A 15,807-nucleotide genomic window follows, 5' to 3' on the forward strand; every position below is an offset into this window, starting at 1 on the left:
CTGAGCACCAGCAATAGCACCTAGAGAGAAATCAGACATGGCCCCGCTTCCTAAGAAGTAAAAGTCTATTGGAGACACGTGCTGTTCATCCTTCATTCATTCATCAAACTTTTATTGCAGGGCCACTCTGTACCAGGCAAAGATGAGTAAAGATGAATAGATGAATAAACTTATCCCTGGCCTTGAGAAGCTCCCCATCCAGTGAGGGACAAGCGTAAACAGAACATAGAGCGAGCATGCCCGGTATCGGTTAAAAGAGATGATAATCCCTTCTCTTTTAAGCTTCTAGACCCTGTCCTGTACCTCCCATTGTTGTCTGGCAAATTTGCCCACCGTATTGTTAATGGTGACTCTTTTGAGAAAGCATATTTCTTTCTCAAAAGAATAACGTAAGTGCTAATAATAAAAGTCCACTGTGCTATTTACTTCCTTGGACTGTTGGCATTCCTTTTGCCTGTACCAGCCATTGGGCACTCAGTCTAGGGTAATGTATCGTTGTGAAAGAAATATTCATTTATGTATTTTTGTATTTATTTGTCTGCCTCAGTAAAAGTGTAAGCTTCTCAAGGGCAGGGATCCCCCCCACCCCCGCTTGTCATATGTAGTATCTGGCACGAAGCTTCCTACCCCAATAGGTATTGAAAGCTCATTAGCTGGTAACCTGATTGCCCCACATACAAATGTTCAAGGACTTCAGGATCACTGGTCCCAGCCCTACAGGAGACCTGGGACCACTCTGATGTGTTGCGACTTGAGGAATCCATTCAGCGTATCCATTGAGACCTAGAGTGTTCCTTTATCTCTAAACTAGTAGTCGAGATGACACCTGGGAAAAGATGTGGGCCAGCAGCAGACACAGACTCTGTTTTGATCCTTTAAGCCAGCCCTGTTCGTGTGTGGGTAGAAGGCAGTATCAAATGACGGTTCAGTGCATAAACTCTGGGCTCAGGCTGCCTGGGTTTGCCTTGTGACTTTCCCACCTACTAGCTGGGTGACTTTGGAAAAGTTATTTAACTTCTCTGTACCTCCATTTCTCAATGGTACCTCCTTCATGGGGTTGTTGTGAGGATAAAATGAGTTAATATAAAGCACTTAGAAAACCATCTGACACATGGTAACCACTCAGTAGATGTTTGCTCGGGTCCCCAGCTACATTATTATTATTCTTATCTGAAATAATAGGTTATTAAATTGCTCATCTTGGCTCACTTTGCTGTAGGTGATGTTCATGGCACAGTCAAGTCATGTCCTGAAATGTTTCATCTCCCAGCAAAGAGGTGAGGTACACCCAGTCCCCTTGGGGTCGCATCCATCCATCCGTTCATTCATTTGTTGAGTGTCTAGCTATGATTCTCTACCAGGTGGGAGGTAGTGAGTCTAATAAAGTGAAAAGAGGAGAAGCCCTATGGTTGGTGGTCTGTATTCAAGTCCAAGCCCTACCCTCCACCCGTTGTGTGGCCTAAGTTTTGCTATGAGAATTAAATAACATGCTTATATCGCATATCAGGTGTGTTGTGTAGTAAAAGTGGATTCCTGACTTTCTTGACTTTTCTTCCACTTTCCTGTTAATGGAAGACAAAGGTAGGTTGGACACACTGATGTTGGGAGCCGACATCCTGGTACTTTGGTCCACAGACAACTGTACCAGTCAGGTGGGGACGCCGCACACAGTGGGCTGGGGTTCTGAGAGACGATATTTCTGGGGGAAGAAGACGGTATTTCAGGAGGAGAAGCCTATGCGTGACGGCAGGGAGGGCAGGAAGGGGATCTGGGGTCTGTGGTTGGGATGTGGCCGCAAGGTGGTCTTTCGGAAGCCAGACCTGAGAGGCTGATCAGACCCTTCTCTTTAGGGTGCACTGAAATCAGGGGGCGTCTTCCAGGGGTTCTGGTCAGGCCAAGAAGAGAAGGGGCAGGAAGGATACTCAGAGGTGGCCTGTGGGAAAGGGGCAGCACAACAGCGCCAATGTCCAGGGCACCATGGCCCCTTCTGGGGTCAGGGAAGCCAGCTCCTGCCCTGGGTTGCATCTGTTGTGGCCCCTCTTTCCGTCCCCTCCATCCCAAGCCTTCGTGCCTCCTGTCACATCCTTCCTGTTCCCCAGGTGTGTAGGGACCGTGACTTTGGCCTGAACCAAATCAGGTGACTTGTCCAGCCTTCCTGCAGGGTCTTTGTGGAAAGGAGAGCCGGCGGGGCCTCCATCGGCCAGGGAACATATGTTTTAACAGAAACTAGATCGTTCGATTTTTTTGTTCACTGTTAAGAAAGGTTATAAATCAACAGGAGCAAACCCCCAAAGGTGACTCGCTCCACAGATAGCATGTTTACTCAATCCCCGGCGCTGTTGCCAAATGGATTTGCGGGAAACCTCACTTTCCTCAGGTCCCTCCCTGCTCCAGAACCTACAAGGGCTCTTTCTTCCCCATCTCGTCAAAATTCTCCTGGTGCTTCCCAGGGCTTGGATAACGTGTCTTCGCCACATCTTCACAGTTTTACTCCTTCATCATGGTGAGAATCCTGCAGTGCCTTCTGATCGTCCAGAGCCAGGGCTTTTAAACTTTTCTGACCGGTAGCCACAGTGAGACATACTTACTTAGCCTTACTGTGTGTGATAAATGCTGGTACTTTCTTTTTTGTTCTTTTCTATTTCATTTAAAAAAGTGCAGGTCATGACTCACACGGTTGATTTCATGACAGACTAATGAGTTGTGACCCACAGTTTGAAAAGCAGAGCTGACTTAGCACATAGTAATCATGTTAGCACGTCCAGGCTCATACTGTTCACTGCGGGACAGGCCAATCAATCGAGAGACGAGCTGCTGGGGCAAGGAATAGCGACTTAATTCAGAAAGCCAGCAGACCGAGAAGACGGTGGACTCGTGTCCCAAAGAACCATCTTACCCAGGTTTGGATGCCAGTTCCTTTTATAGAACAAAGAAGGGGAGGTGAGGAGGTAAAGTAAAAAAGGTGATAAGTTGTTAGAAATATTTCCTGGTTCCGGCCAGACTCCACAGGGGATGTGTTAATTTCTATCTTCCTGCAGCCATTCACAGGTAGGCCTGGTCAGGAAGTTTCCTGTGAGCTAAACAAAGGTATTTTAACTTAACACTCAGGCATGGGAGGCAGGGTTCCTGGAGAATGGGCCATTATGTATACTTTAAGCTCTAGGCAACACCCCTTGAGTGATTAATTCGTAGAAAAAGCAATAGAATACAAAAGTTAAAGAAACAGATCCAACATGGAGTCAGATTTGTTCTTCCCTATCACAATCATAGAGACCCAGGTGAATATCAGGAAATGGCAGAGCTGCTACCAGCTGTGCCAGGACACCGCTCATCAACCATTTCATAAGATAAAAGTGACCAGTCAAATCTGACAAGAAGTTGGTCAAAAAAACACTCAAGAGTAATGGCCTCCACAAATTTTTTTTGATTGCACACCCCATCAGTAAAAAATGTTTGAGCGTACAACGCTAATCTATGTTTGGTTATTTTTTTAACCTATCAATGTATGATGTGACCACATAAAACACACACTCAAAATATAAATTGTGAAAGGGTGACATAAAGATGAAAGGAACCATATTTTAAAGTGACATGCTAATTGTGATGGCTTCATTCTATTACCAGCAAATATCTGAAGGCAAAATACACAGAACGAGGTTCATGGTTATCAGCAGCGGTTGTAAATCTATTTTCAAACTGTTCTGATCATTTAAGATGTTTTTCTGGTTGACTTCTTGTCAGATTTGGAAACCACTGCCTTATAGCACACCCTCTTCCCTCAACGTTGCCCTTCCTTTCCTGACAAAACTAAAAAAGCTCAGTTAGCACCTCCTTTTGCTACCTCAGTCCACCAGAAATCTGGAGGGGGTGGAGGGAGTCCCCTTTGACACCTCTTTCCCTTGCCCCCCTCACCCATTCATTTTCCACATTCTGTGGATTCTACTTCTCAGTAGGGGGTCAGCTCTTCCCGGGGTTTCCTTTGATTGCTACGTTCCCACCATGCTACTTCCTTCCTTCTTCCTCCCAGTTCCTCATGTGCCTTTACATGCGCAATTCCCTCTCCCTGGGATGCCCCCCTCCCTCTTCACCTGCCTGACTCCCGCTCACCCCTCAAGGCCCAGCATAAAGGTCTTCCTCAGAGGGACCTTCTCTGACCACTGCCCAGTATACTTTCTGAGGCACCTTGCACTTTTTTCTTGGCTTCCATAGGTCTTATCACAATTTATTTTTATAAATATTTTATAAATTTTATTGTAGAATGTAATTTCCTTGAAGGCAGGGACCATGCCTGGCGTGTGTGTGTGTGTATCTAGCACCTAGGTCCTGGAGTCTCAATAAATATCTGATAAGCACAACAACCCTATGAGGTTGTTATAGACAGTATCCCCATTTTACAGATGAGGAAATTGAAAGCCAAAAGGATTAATTGCCTAAGGTCACCTGCTTAATAAATGGAGGTATTGGTCTTAGATCCAGGTCTTTCAGTTTACAATGGGTACACTCTTGCACTCTTTGGATTGTTCTTTTGTAACCCACATAGGCTAAGGGCTGATGTTCAGTCTCATCTTCCTTGCTGATACCTGACCAGCCCTCTCTAGTGATTCTCCTTCTCTTGAACTCGCTTGATTTATGCTCAGGGTCTCTGTATAACACTATTTACCCTGTGTTGTTCTGGATAACACCAACCTTTCCCCACACAATTCCATGTCCCTAAATCTTATCCATGTAAGCTAGGTTGTAAAGCAAGACTCTGCATTGCCTCATCTCATAAATTCCGTAGCACCTTGGAGAGGACCTGAGCACCCCACATGAGTAAATAATTACTGATTAGTTGATCATTATCAGGAGCTTGGCAAAGATCTCATCTGACTCCCAAGTTAAATCCCGTCTTTGTGCATATCCGCTTCCCAGCCAAGAGCAAGAAGACCGTGCCTCGGATTCAGAGGAGTTTTAACTGTTCCAATTTGCACTTGTTGGCCTTCTTCCTGGTGGATCTCAGTGTAACTTTTGGCTGAGACCCAAGAACTTAAGGGTCTTCAATACCATGAGTAATTTCATGAGTTGCTGATGGCTAATTAGGGGTGATTACATTCAAGAGGGTTGATTTTCTTAATAACCCCCAGAAAGGGCTGGTGGTAACTTTAAAAATCTTATTTCCCCCTGCAAATGGAATTTTCTGATTCTCCTGACTGTCTTTTCGTAAGTCCTTGTAATTTATCCCCCACCTCCCGTTTCTAGTGAGAAGGAAATTTGCAGTCCTGAGAAGAATTTGGAAACCAGTGATTTTGGAAAACTCTGGGGTTCAAGCCAGGGATTGAACCCAGGCCACTGCAGTGAAAGCTCCTAGTTCTAACCACGGACCACCAGGGAATTCCGCAGAGCTACTTTTAATTGAGCGTCCTCTGTTCCAGGCACTGGGCTAAGCGTATGACATGTGTCCATTCATTTAATCTTCATAATCTGCCACAGTTCTTTAGGCCATATTTTTTGAACAGTTTTATTGAGATGTAATTCACATACCATACACTTCGCCAATTTAATGTGTACAATTAAACTTTCTTTAGTGTGTTCACAGGGTTTGTGCAATCATCATCACAATCTAATTTTAGAACATTTTTGTCACCCCAGGAGGAAACCTCAGACCCTCGAATTAGCCCCTCCCCACCCTCCAGACCTTGGTAACCACTAATGTATTTTTTGTCTCTATAGATTTGCCTATTCTGGACATTTCCTGTAAATGGAATCATATAATAAGTGGCCTTTTGCATCTGGCTTCTTTCACTTGTGTAATGTTTTCATGGTTCGTCTGTCTTGTAGCATGTATCCAGACATCATTTCTTTTTATGGTTAGGCTGTATTTTTACCCCTACTGTACAGTTGGAGAAACCAAGACACAGAGGTGAAATGACTTTCCTGTGGTCAAGTAGCCTTTAATGGATGGAGCAAGTTTTCCAACGCGCATTTGCCTAATGCCAGCTCTGCTCTTAGCTTAGAATCTGAGGTAGTCATACTGATGGGAGTTTATTAAACATCTTCTATGGGTCAGTCACTGTGCTGAGTGTCCTATAAATTTGTTACCTCATGTTCATACATAATCTGCTTTCATTTGGGCAATCTGGTAACCATAATTGGGCATAACTGGGCAATGGTATTTTTGTCCTAATGTCTTCCATTTGCTTACTTCTGGTTTAATTGGCCAACTTAAGCTGCAGAATCTTAGGCTCTAGAATCTTCCTAAGCAAACGATGCTAAAAATAGCATTGTTATTCTTCTGTAGGAGTTGAGTGCCACCCCCGTCTGCAGAAAATTGGCAGCATCTCTGAGGAACCCTTGCTTTTCCTGGGATACCCAGCATCATGGTTCCCTGTTTCCTGGAGTCTCTCAGGTAAGTGGAGGACCTTTTAAAAAGGAACAGGGAAATAAGAAATTTGATATTTGAATTTTACTATATATTTCTTATAATAACTAGCCTTGAGGGCCTGCATCTCACAGATATTTTTGATATGCTGTGTACATATGTGTAGTAAGTTTGTTATTCACAAAGGCTGCTGGGGCCTGGGGAACTGTGTGCTGTGGTGAGAGGTATTTGGACTGAGATTCAAGTGACTTAGGTTCGATGCTGTGCTCTGCTATTTGCTGGGAAACATCTAGGACTCAGATTTTTTTTTTTTTTTTTTTTTTTACATAAAGATGTCACTGGATTGGTGGATATTTATCATGGTTGCACAATAGAATCACCTGAAAAACTTTAGAAAATATTGTCCTCTGGCTGTATCCCCACAGACTGTGACTTAATTGATCCAGTGTATTTAGAAGGTGACCTCTCTGGTCCCTTCTGTTCAAAACATCTATGACTTAACACCTGTATGTTTTATTTGATACAGATATCAACCATGCAAAGTAAGTAGAACAAGTAGTATCGTCTCTATATGCAAATCAGAAAATCAATGCTTAACTCCAGTTGGCTCATTTCCCTCAGTGCAGAGTCAGGGAAAGGGCTCGGTGCTCTAGAATCGAGGCTGTTTTCAAACTTTCCTTAAGATGATAGACCCCTTTAAAAATTCTTCAATCAAAATCCTATGTAAAAATCTCAACATATAAATAGCCAACGACAGTATTTTATTAAGAGAAATTTATTTTAGATGTTTGAGTTTGTAATATTTACACATTATGAGATTTATGAGTCTGTCTGGATAAACATCAAAATTTGAAATCAGATTTATGGATGATGGCTTGTACATCAGTCTCAGCATCTAGTTTATTTTGCGACTGGTTTTAGCTGCATAGTATTCAGAAAATATTGATCCATACAGGTAAGTAATGGCAATTGGTAACAGTTCTTCAATGCAGCTCATTTTGCAATCTCAGGATACTCTTTAAAGAAATTGATTCAGAATCTAGAAAGGGAAAGGAAGAACTTTTTGTTTCAAAGTTGAGTCACTAAGGATATCCTGTAGTTTTTTTTTCCCCCCTTAACTATATGTTAGTCCCAAATGCCCAGAACTTACACTGAAAAGTAAAACGGTCTGTAATATGTTATTATGACGGTGCCACGTGTGATGGCCCAACCAGGGCTAGAGCATTTGCCAGGCAGATGCTCTTAGGCCCATGCCTGGCATTTCGCTGAGTGTAGTGTGTGTGTGTGAGCTTAGTCTGTAACTGCCTGTATAATTTTACATGAATTGATGTGTGCAGGCCTGCAGTCCAAAGACTCATGCAGAGCTATTAGCTTCTTCATCAATGACATAAACAAGTGTGTCAGAAAGAGTCAGAGAAGGCAGGAAAAGCTCCATCCTGAGGCTTCTGCAGAATCTAGCCATGAACAGAGCAGCCCAAGTCTCTTCAGGGTTAGTCTTTGGTATCTAATCTAAATTAGCATGGGTGCATTTTTTTAGCCATAGTTTAAAACATAGTTTAAAAGATATTTCAAGACATAAAATATGTATCCAGTTTGTGGAAGCTCCAACATACTGCTGTAAAACCACAGGGGAATGAGAAGTGCAGTTGGACCACTGGGTCACTTTAGGACCACAGCATATTTGAACACCAGGACCCAAGGGGAGACACAGAAGTGGAGGTCACAGTCATATACTGAACTGGATTGAAAAGAGCAGCAGGTAAAACCTAAGTTTCCCCGTGTGGTAATAAGCAAGTGTAAATCTAGCTGCCATCAGAAAGGCCCCTACGAGTACTGAAGACCCTCAAAATTGTGGCCACCCAGGCTGTACAAGAAAGGCTTCATTTGAGAGAAGTCCCTTTTGCAAAGTTTTTTTTTTCCTTAATGTTTGGAATTTTAATTCATGCCCCTGCAGTTAATCTCTGTAATGATCTGTGATACGGAGGCCATCTCCCTTCAAGGGAGGCTTGGTGGGCTCACCTCCAAGCTGTGCATTATTTCAGAGAAATTGCCCACAGATTAGAAATTAGCAGGGTGGGAGTTGTTGAAAGCTAGATGTGGCCTTGCTACCCTGCGGGCAGAACTCTGGAAGTCTTGACAGGCCTCCAGGATTATGGTCCTGCTGAAGGGATTGTTCGAACAGAGCTACTCAGCAGGACGTTTCTCCAACAGTCCTGCTGTAAGGACTGGGGAAAGAAAATGTGAGTTATGAGGACGGGAGAGTCTTTGGGAGAGCTCAGCTGAAGATTTCCATCAAGTCTCCTTCTTCATAAGCCAGGTACTCATAAACCATTTTGCATTCTGTTTCTAGGGCCACGTAAATATATTTTAACCTGAAAAAAACAAACAAAAACTAGAGTGTCTTTTGTTTAAATGCTTTCAAAATGTTCTGGGGGAAAGAGCTATGGTTACTTTAAGAGTGAGAGGTCTTTCGGCCACATGAAGCACATGAAAAGATGCTCAACATCACTAATTATTAGAGAAATGCAAATCAAAACTACAATGAGGCATCACCTCACACCAGTTAGAATGGGCATCATCAGAAAATCTACAAACAACAAATTCTGGAGAGGGTGTGGAGAAAAGGGAACCCTCTTGCACTGTTGGTGGGAATGTAAATTAATACAGCCTCTATGGAGAACAATATGGAGGTTCCTTAAAAAACTAAAAATAGAATTACCATATGACCCAGCAATCCCACTACTGGGCATATACCCAGAGACAACCGTAATTCAAAAAGACACATGCACCCGAATGTTCATTGCAGCACTATTTACAATAGCCAGGTCATGGAAGCAACCTAAATGCCCATCAACAGACGAATGGATAAAGAAGTTGTGGTACATATATACAATGGAATATTACTCAGCCATAAAAAGGAACGAAATTGAGTCATTTGTTGAGACGTGGATGGATCTAGAGACTGTCATACAGAGTGAAGTAAGTCAGAAAGAGAAAAACAAATATCGTATATTAACGCATGTATGTGGAACCTAGAAAAATGGTACAGATGAACCGGGTTGCAGGGCAGAAGTTGAGACACAGATGTAGAGAACAAACATATGGACACCAAGGGGGGAAAACTGCGGTGGGGTGGGGATGGTGGTGTGATGAATTGGGCGATTGGGATTGACATGTATAAAGTGATGTGTATAAAATTGATGACTGATTAAAAAAAAAAAGACACAACTGGAGAAAAAAAAAAGAGTGAGAGGTCTTTGATAAAACTGGTAGATGAGAAGCACACAGAGAAACACAAATATTAAGGGCTTTTTAATACTTATCAAGGCAACCAAATACATAAAGATCAATAGGAAAAGCTGGAGGATTTCTCTACCTATAGAGAAAACACTAGAGAAAAATTAGGAGTTAGCTGCCAAGAAAATCCCTGAGAGGAAAAAGCATTTAAGGGGATTCACAATTCTGATATGCAGAGATTTTCTTTAAAAATCCCTCCCCAGTTCTTGCCAAGCCACAGGGAAACAGAAAGCCAGCCTCCCCGTCATTGAAAGAGATGGAGAAGCCCTGAGTATTAACATAGCAAGAGTGTCTCTGCCCTGCTCAGAATCTGTAGTAAGCAAAAGAACCACGGTTAAACCCAGTAGCTGAAGAGACACTAAGATTTTAACTCTAGATGGAGCTGGTTAGCGAGTTGCCACTGAACCTTGGACAAGACTTGGACGCCATGCAAAATTCAGGGCAAGTGAAATCCGTTTGGACCAAAGGATTGGTCAAGGCTAGATTAAGGTTTGTCACCTGTTACAAGTTAGAGAGGAAAAGACACTAAGTAATACAGAAGTGTATGTATTTCTTAAAGACTTGCTCCAAATTATTCGCCTTTTTTTTGTATGGACAGTTACATCTTTGTGTGTTTTTTCAGTGCTTGAGTGGAAGGAAACTCAGTTTTCTCCCTAGAAGCAGTGTAACAAGTGAAGATGGCCACCTACCATGGCCAGCCAACAAAGTCTCTTTAGAGCCAGTCTGCTTGATCAGGGGCTCTTTCTTTACCTCATGGAGTGCTTTTGTATAGTTGATACAATTTATCTTTGAAATGAAAACCCAGAGGAAAACAAAATTATTGAAAATGCCAAACAAGTGGTTAAAGTTGATTCGGGGATTCTTATTTTGAATAGTAGTTTTTGAAGAAATGCCGATGTAATTAGAGGGATTACGGGGTTAGATGGTGATTTTTATAGCTCTTACAAAGGAAAGTTCTGGATCATTTTACAGGTTGATGGCCCTAGGTCAAGTGTCTGGTTTTAGTCTTCTGAAAAGTAAGGCTTTTCTTTTCCTCTATACACACAGTAATATTACTGTAATGCCTGTCAGCTACTTCGCTGAGAAGTACAACCAGAAGGGATTGAGGAAATGAGAAAGAGAAAGGCGGCTGTTCTTGGGGAACTGAAAGAGATCCTGAATACAAACAACAAGAAGGAAGGGGGTTGAGAAAGTTTACTTGTAAGTGTGAGAAAGAGAATGCCCAATGTAGTGATAGCTGAGGAATGAAAACTGAGACTCCCCTCGGAGTAGAGAAATATGTGATAATTGGGAAGGGTCATGGGATCAATTAGGGTCCTTATGCCAGTGATCAAGAAATGGGGTGAAGGAGGAGGAGAAATATGGGCAGGAAGAAAACAGGAAAGAGGAGGGGCAGGAGTGGGAGGGGGAGGGGCAGGAGGAGGAGGAGGAAGAGAAGAGGCCAGGCTGGGATCCTGAGTATTGAACTTCAGGGTGTCAATAAGGCAGGGCTGAGTTGGTGTAGCCCGCATCTAAACCACTATCCAGTTGATGGTTAATAAATATTTGTTGAATATTGAATGAATAAGTTAATAATTATCTTTCGTGTGAGAGAAAAAAAGGAGAAGATTCTTCTTTCCTGATTAGGATCTTCAGTTAACTATAAAAGTAGGTTAAAGCAGAAGATCATACAAATGATACAGACACACACCTTTAACAGTTTATTTTTAACTTAAAACACATGTACATTCACTCCCCAAGTTTTTGATATGGGGGCCAAGGACTTTTCTTTGAGCGTGAACCCCTGATTGTCTTTCTTGCACAAACCACACCCGTAAGCATTATCTGAGGTTTCCATCTGGGTTTCTTTAAAGTGGAATGGGAATCTAAAGACGTTTGCAAAGCAATCTGAGTATAGAATGATTCTGGATTTTTATTATTTTTGCCCCTAATCATTTACAGTTGTCTCATCCACACCTAATTTGCCAGTTCTTTTTTGGGGTTTTTTTGGCAACTTGCCTTTATTGAGTCTTTCCAAAGCATTCAGCTTCGTTTGTGTAGAAACAACTACCAACTACTCTTTCTTTCTGCATTCTGCTTCATGGGCCTGTGTACTATTTGAATATTTTATGTAATTACAAAGCCCTGGCATGGTCAATTTTGGGACCATGGTTAAACTCCATATAAACACAACTCATCTGGTGGATGCAGAAGAGTACAAGTGTAGCAAGGAAGAACCTGCTGGAGTCTTTTGTGGGAAGCCCGGTAGGAGCCATCTGAATGGTAGGCATAGAGGCTAGCAGGAAATAAAATAGTTTTCTGGAGGACTGCCCTGGCAAACCCACCCCTGTAAAATGATGGCAGGCGTTCAGACAGTATTGATTTTTCTTTATGCCTGGCACAGTGCTGCACCTGGCACTCATCCTCATCACTCAGAACTTGACTGTGGGATTTGCTAGAACCTTCTGTACCAAAAAGGGTTCAGTGGAGTCAAGGTGTGATCATTGAGCTGCCAGCTACCTGTTCCTTGTATACTCAAGTGAATTTATATGACTCAGGTTAACGTTGACACCCCTCCCACCCCGGGATCAGAATCAATGTCTCCAACTTGTAGAAACCCGCCTTTTAGGATTGTCTTTTTCCTTCCCCAAGTTCTGTTTTTCCAACAGAGAATTCTGGGATGTACTTAGAAAACACTTTACTGATGAAAGTGTCGGTCACAGCAGCACTTTGTATTTCCTGCTGACTGGCATTTCCTCTCTCTCATTTTTCTTTCTCCCCTCACTTCATTCTCTCCTTCCATTCTTTTATTCACTTGCTATTGATTAGCCCTGAGTTTGGACCAAGACGGCGCTGGTCGTCCTGCTTGCTACAGAGATGTATCAGAACTGTTTCCTCAAGAAGCCTACCATGGAGCAGGGGAATTTACCAAAGGGTCTTGTGTCTTAAAAAGCTGTGCTGTGACAGAACAGCTCACTTTTCCAGAGACCCCAGTCCAGAAAACGCAAATGGCTGTGAGAATTGAGAACCTGGAAATAAGCAATAAAAACCAATAGGCAATTAGAATAGGTGTCCATAAGTCCATGCTCTAAAATGGAAACATTTACTCCACGCAAGCCAGGCAGGCCTTTTCCCTGAGCCTGTTTGATCTTGGTTTGGCTGCAGCTTGGTTGTCTAACGGTTTCCGAGGCCAAGGCGGACCCGAAGGAAGCCGAGTTAAGAGGCGCAGGCTTATCTGTAGGAAGGTAAGCGAAGCCTGCCTGACAGTAGGGAGGAGCCGGCCAAGGGCCAGCTGGATTCAGAAAGCCCCAGGCTTCCACGGTGCTCTCAGGCTGCTCTGCTCCAAGGCCGCCACCTTATGCTGCACAAACTGATTAATACTCACTCTGGTGACTCTGAGCCATCTAAACAAGATTGCTTAAGCACAGCATATCCTGTATGAGAAAGCAGGGCAAGGAAACAGAATGTATTTTTTTTTAAGTTTGGGATTTCAATGGTAAGCTTCAATCATTTTAAAATTTAGACTGTTGTCTAGTGAGAGTGGATACATGAAGTTTTACTGTATCCACTTATTGTCTGATTACTTTTTGCAAGCAATGACAGAAAGTAAAACAGACGTGTGAAGCCACAGCCTTATACAGACTGAGGAAGAAAAGTGATGTAATAAAATGGCAAATGCTTGGTTTCAAGGTGTGTTGTGTCCTAGGAGGCCCCAGAGCACAGGGTCCAGGCCAAGAATCTGACTTCTGGCATTGAAATCAGGCTTTGCCACTCATTAGGTGTGTGTGCCCTTCAATAAGTGACTCTTAGCCTTTCTGTGCCTCAAATTCCTCGCCTGAAAAATGGATGTAATCAAAGTGTCTGATAGAATGGTTTTGACAATTAAATGAAATTATACTTGTAAGCGTTGAGGTCAGTGGTAACCACGTAGTCTTCTGGCTAATGTCATTTGTAACCCATCTCCTTCTCTTGCTGCCTTTACTCTTTAACTGCTGTCAGAGGAAGGCAGAGGGTTGAGTTGAACACAGTAAAATGCACGCTTAGCAAAAATTTTTGATCTGCAGAGTGCAGGTGGAGATTTCACTTCGATGCTAAGATTTTGGCTCTTTTTTGTGAAGGTCGGTATAATCTTATTCGTGATCATGTTGCTCCCAAAATATCTCTTGGGTTGTATTAACTGAAAAGGAAAACAGTAAGTTGTTTTTTTTTTTTGCTCTTTTGCTTGTTTTGTGACTTGATATGCTCAAGTGGCATTGAGTTCATTGAGATAATCCGAGGTACACAGAGGCTGTGACATGATCCACCCTCACTGGAGTCAAGGATGATCGGGGGAGGGGGGTGGGAAGGGGTTGGTCCAGGCGAATACACAAGGGCAGAATCCCAGTTCCGTGATGTCAATCTCGTACCAAATTTCAGTGGGCATTATTTTCTACAGGAAATGAAATGTTGGAGTGTTTAAAATCTAGAACAGAGCTGGGTAAACGGCATAACTTTTTTTGTTGTTGTTGTTCTGATTGGTGTGAAATGTTGGGCTGCTTCTCCTGCAAGGTGAATCGGAAAGTCTTGCTAGAAATGTGGCTTCCGCCACCGCTTGGAGGGGAGAGTGTGATTTGTTTGCCAAAGGCCCTGGTAGCCTTCAATCTGTCAAAACGTTGCAAGCTGGGAGCAGTTTGCCAAAGCAAACTATCAAAGTGGAATAACACACGAGTCGCACACACACAGACACACACATGCTCTCCCATTCCCCAAACATTAATTTCGAATTGGGTCAGGAGGAACAAGACTTTGGGCCAGATTGTCAGTGTTTTAAAGAGGTGTGGGCACAGCTGTGGACTAGCAATTAGATAGGTATGTGTGAGCAGGGTGAGGTGTCCTAAAACGGAGTCTACAGAGTAGGGGTGGGAAACTTACAGCCCTTGGCCAAGTTTCATCTGGCCCCTGGGGTTATATATTGCTCTGGCTGCTGTGATTGCAGCCCAAAGAATAATTTCCCCTCTGGGGGAATTTATTCTATTCCATTCAGAGCACAGCCCATTTACTAACTAAGGTTTTATTCCAGCAAGAATTTTATTGGGTATCCCTATGCATTTTAGCCTCACTGGGGCCCAGCTTGATGAGGAAAAGAAGCATCTGAACATCTAAACATAACTTGCATAGCATTTTTGCAACAAAAGCACCAACAGACATTCTGCTGCCAGACCTTGTGTAAATCCTATGAGAATGAATTTTTGGAAAGTCACGTAGAGACTCAAAAGCACACTGATTTTTATAAATCCCTCATAAAAGAGCTTTGCAAAGCTCCCAAAGTTACTTTGGACATTTTGAAATCCACTAATCCACACTATTTCCACTTATCTTGAACTTTCACAGGTCATAAGATGATGAAGCCTCATTCATTAATTCAATGAATTAAGCTCTTCCTATATAGCAGACACTTTCCTGGGTGCTGCGAGATAAAGTAGTAACAAAACAGATTCCCTGATCTCATGGACCTTATATCCTAGTGGGCAGAGGAAGAAACTTAAGTGAATAAAGACATACTATGTGAAATGGAAAGTGCTATGGAGAAAGAGAAATAAGCTGGGCTGGGAGAGGGAGTCCTGTTTTTTGTAGGGTCAGGGAAGCCTTATGGAGAAGAGACACCTTTGGGCAGACACCTGAACGTGGGGAGGGAAGGACCTGTAACCATATCTGGGGGTAGAGTTGACCAGGCAACCCTGGAACGCAGTCCCTCCAAGATAACAGGAAACCTAGAATTTTCCCTTCTCCCATCTTTCACTCCCTCTCCCACTCCAAGTCCCCAGACTGTTATGGAAGTGCAGCCTGGGATGAGTGATTATGCAAAACGGCTCCTGATTGCATTACAAATATGTGGCTTAGGTGTGTGCCAAGAACTTTGAGGGGCTGAGGTGTAACGCATTTCTGGAGCTGCTGTTTGTTTTCTTAACAAAACCACACCAATCTGGTTTTCTTTTTAAATGAGTAAACAGTGCCAGAATGTGTTACAAACGATTCAGATTTGTAGGCACAGCTTCATAATGTGCTTTCTTGCACATGAACTCATTTGAGGTAGGCAGGGCGGGTTCTATTATTCCCATGTTACAGATGAAGAAACTGAGGTGCAGAGGTGCTTTGCCCAAGGTCATGTAACCAAGGAGCATAAACTCCCGAAT

General features: G+C 42.9%; 1 protein-coding gene across 1 annotated transcript in view; it reads left to right on the forward strand.

Moving 5' to 3' along the window:
• The window catches only part of THSD4 (thrombospondin type 1 domain containing 4), a 572,383-nt gene that overhangs the window by 21,359 nt on the left and 535,217 nt on the right, over positions 1-15,807 (forward strand). Inside the window, exon 2 of the mRNA XM_082383565.1 lies at positions 6,278-6,385. Coding sequence (XP_082239691.1) covers positions 6,357-6,385 — 29 coding nt within the window. The 5' untranslated portion in view covers positions 6,278-6,356. The remainder of the gene's footprint in view (positions 1-6,277; positions 6,386-15,807) is intronic.

Source organism: Balaenoptera borealis, assembly GCF_965194805.1.
Source record: "Balaenoptera borealis genome assembly, chromosome: 3".
Taxonomy (NCBI): domain Eukaryota; kingdom Metazoa; phylum Chordata; class Mammalia; order Artiodactyla; family Balaenopteridae; genus Balaenoptera; species Balaenoptera borealis.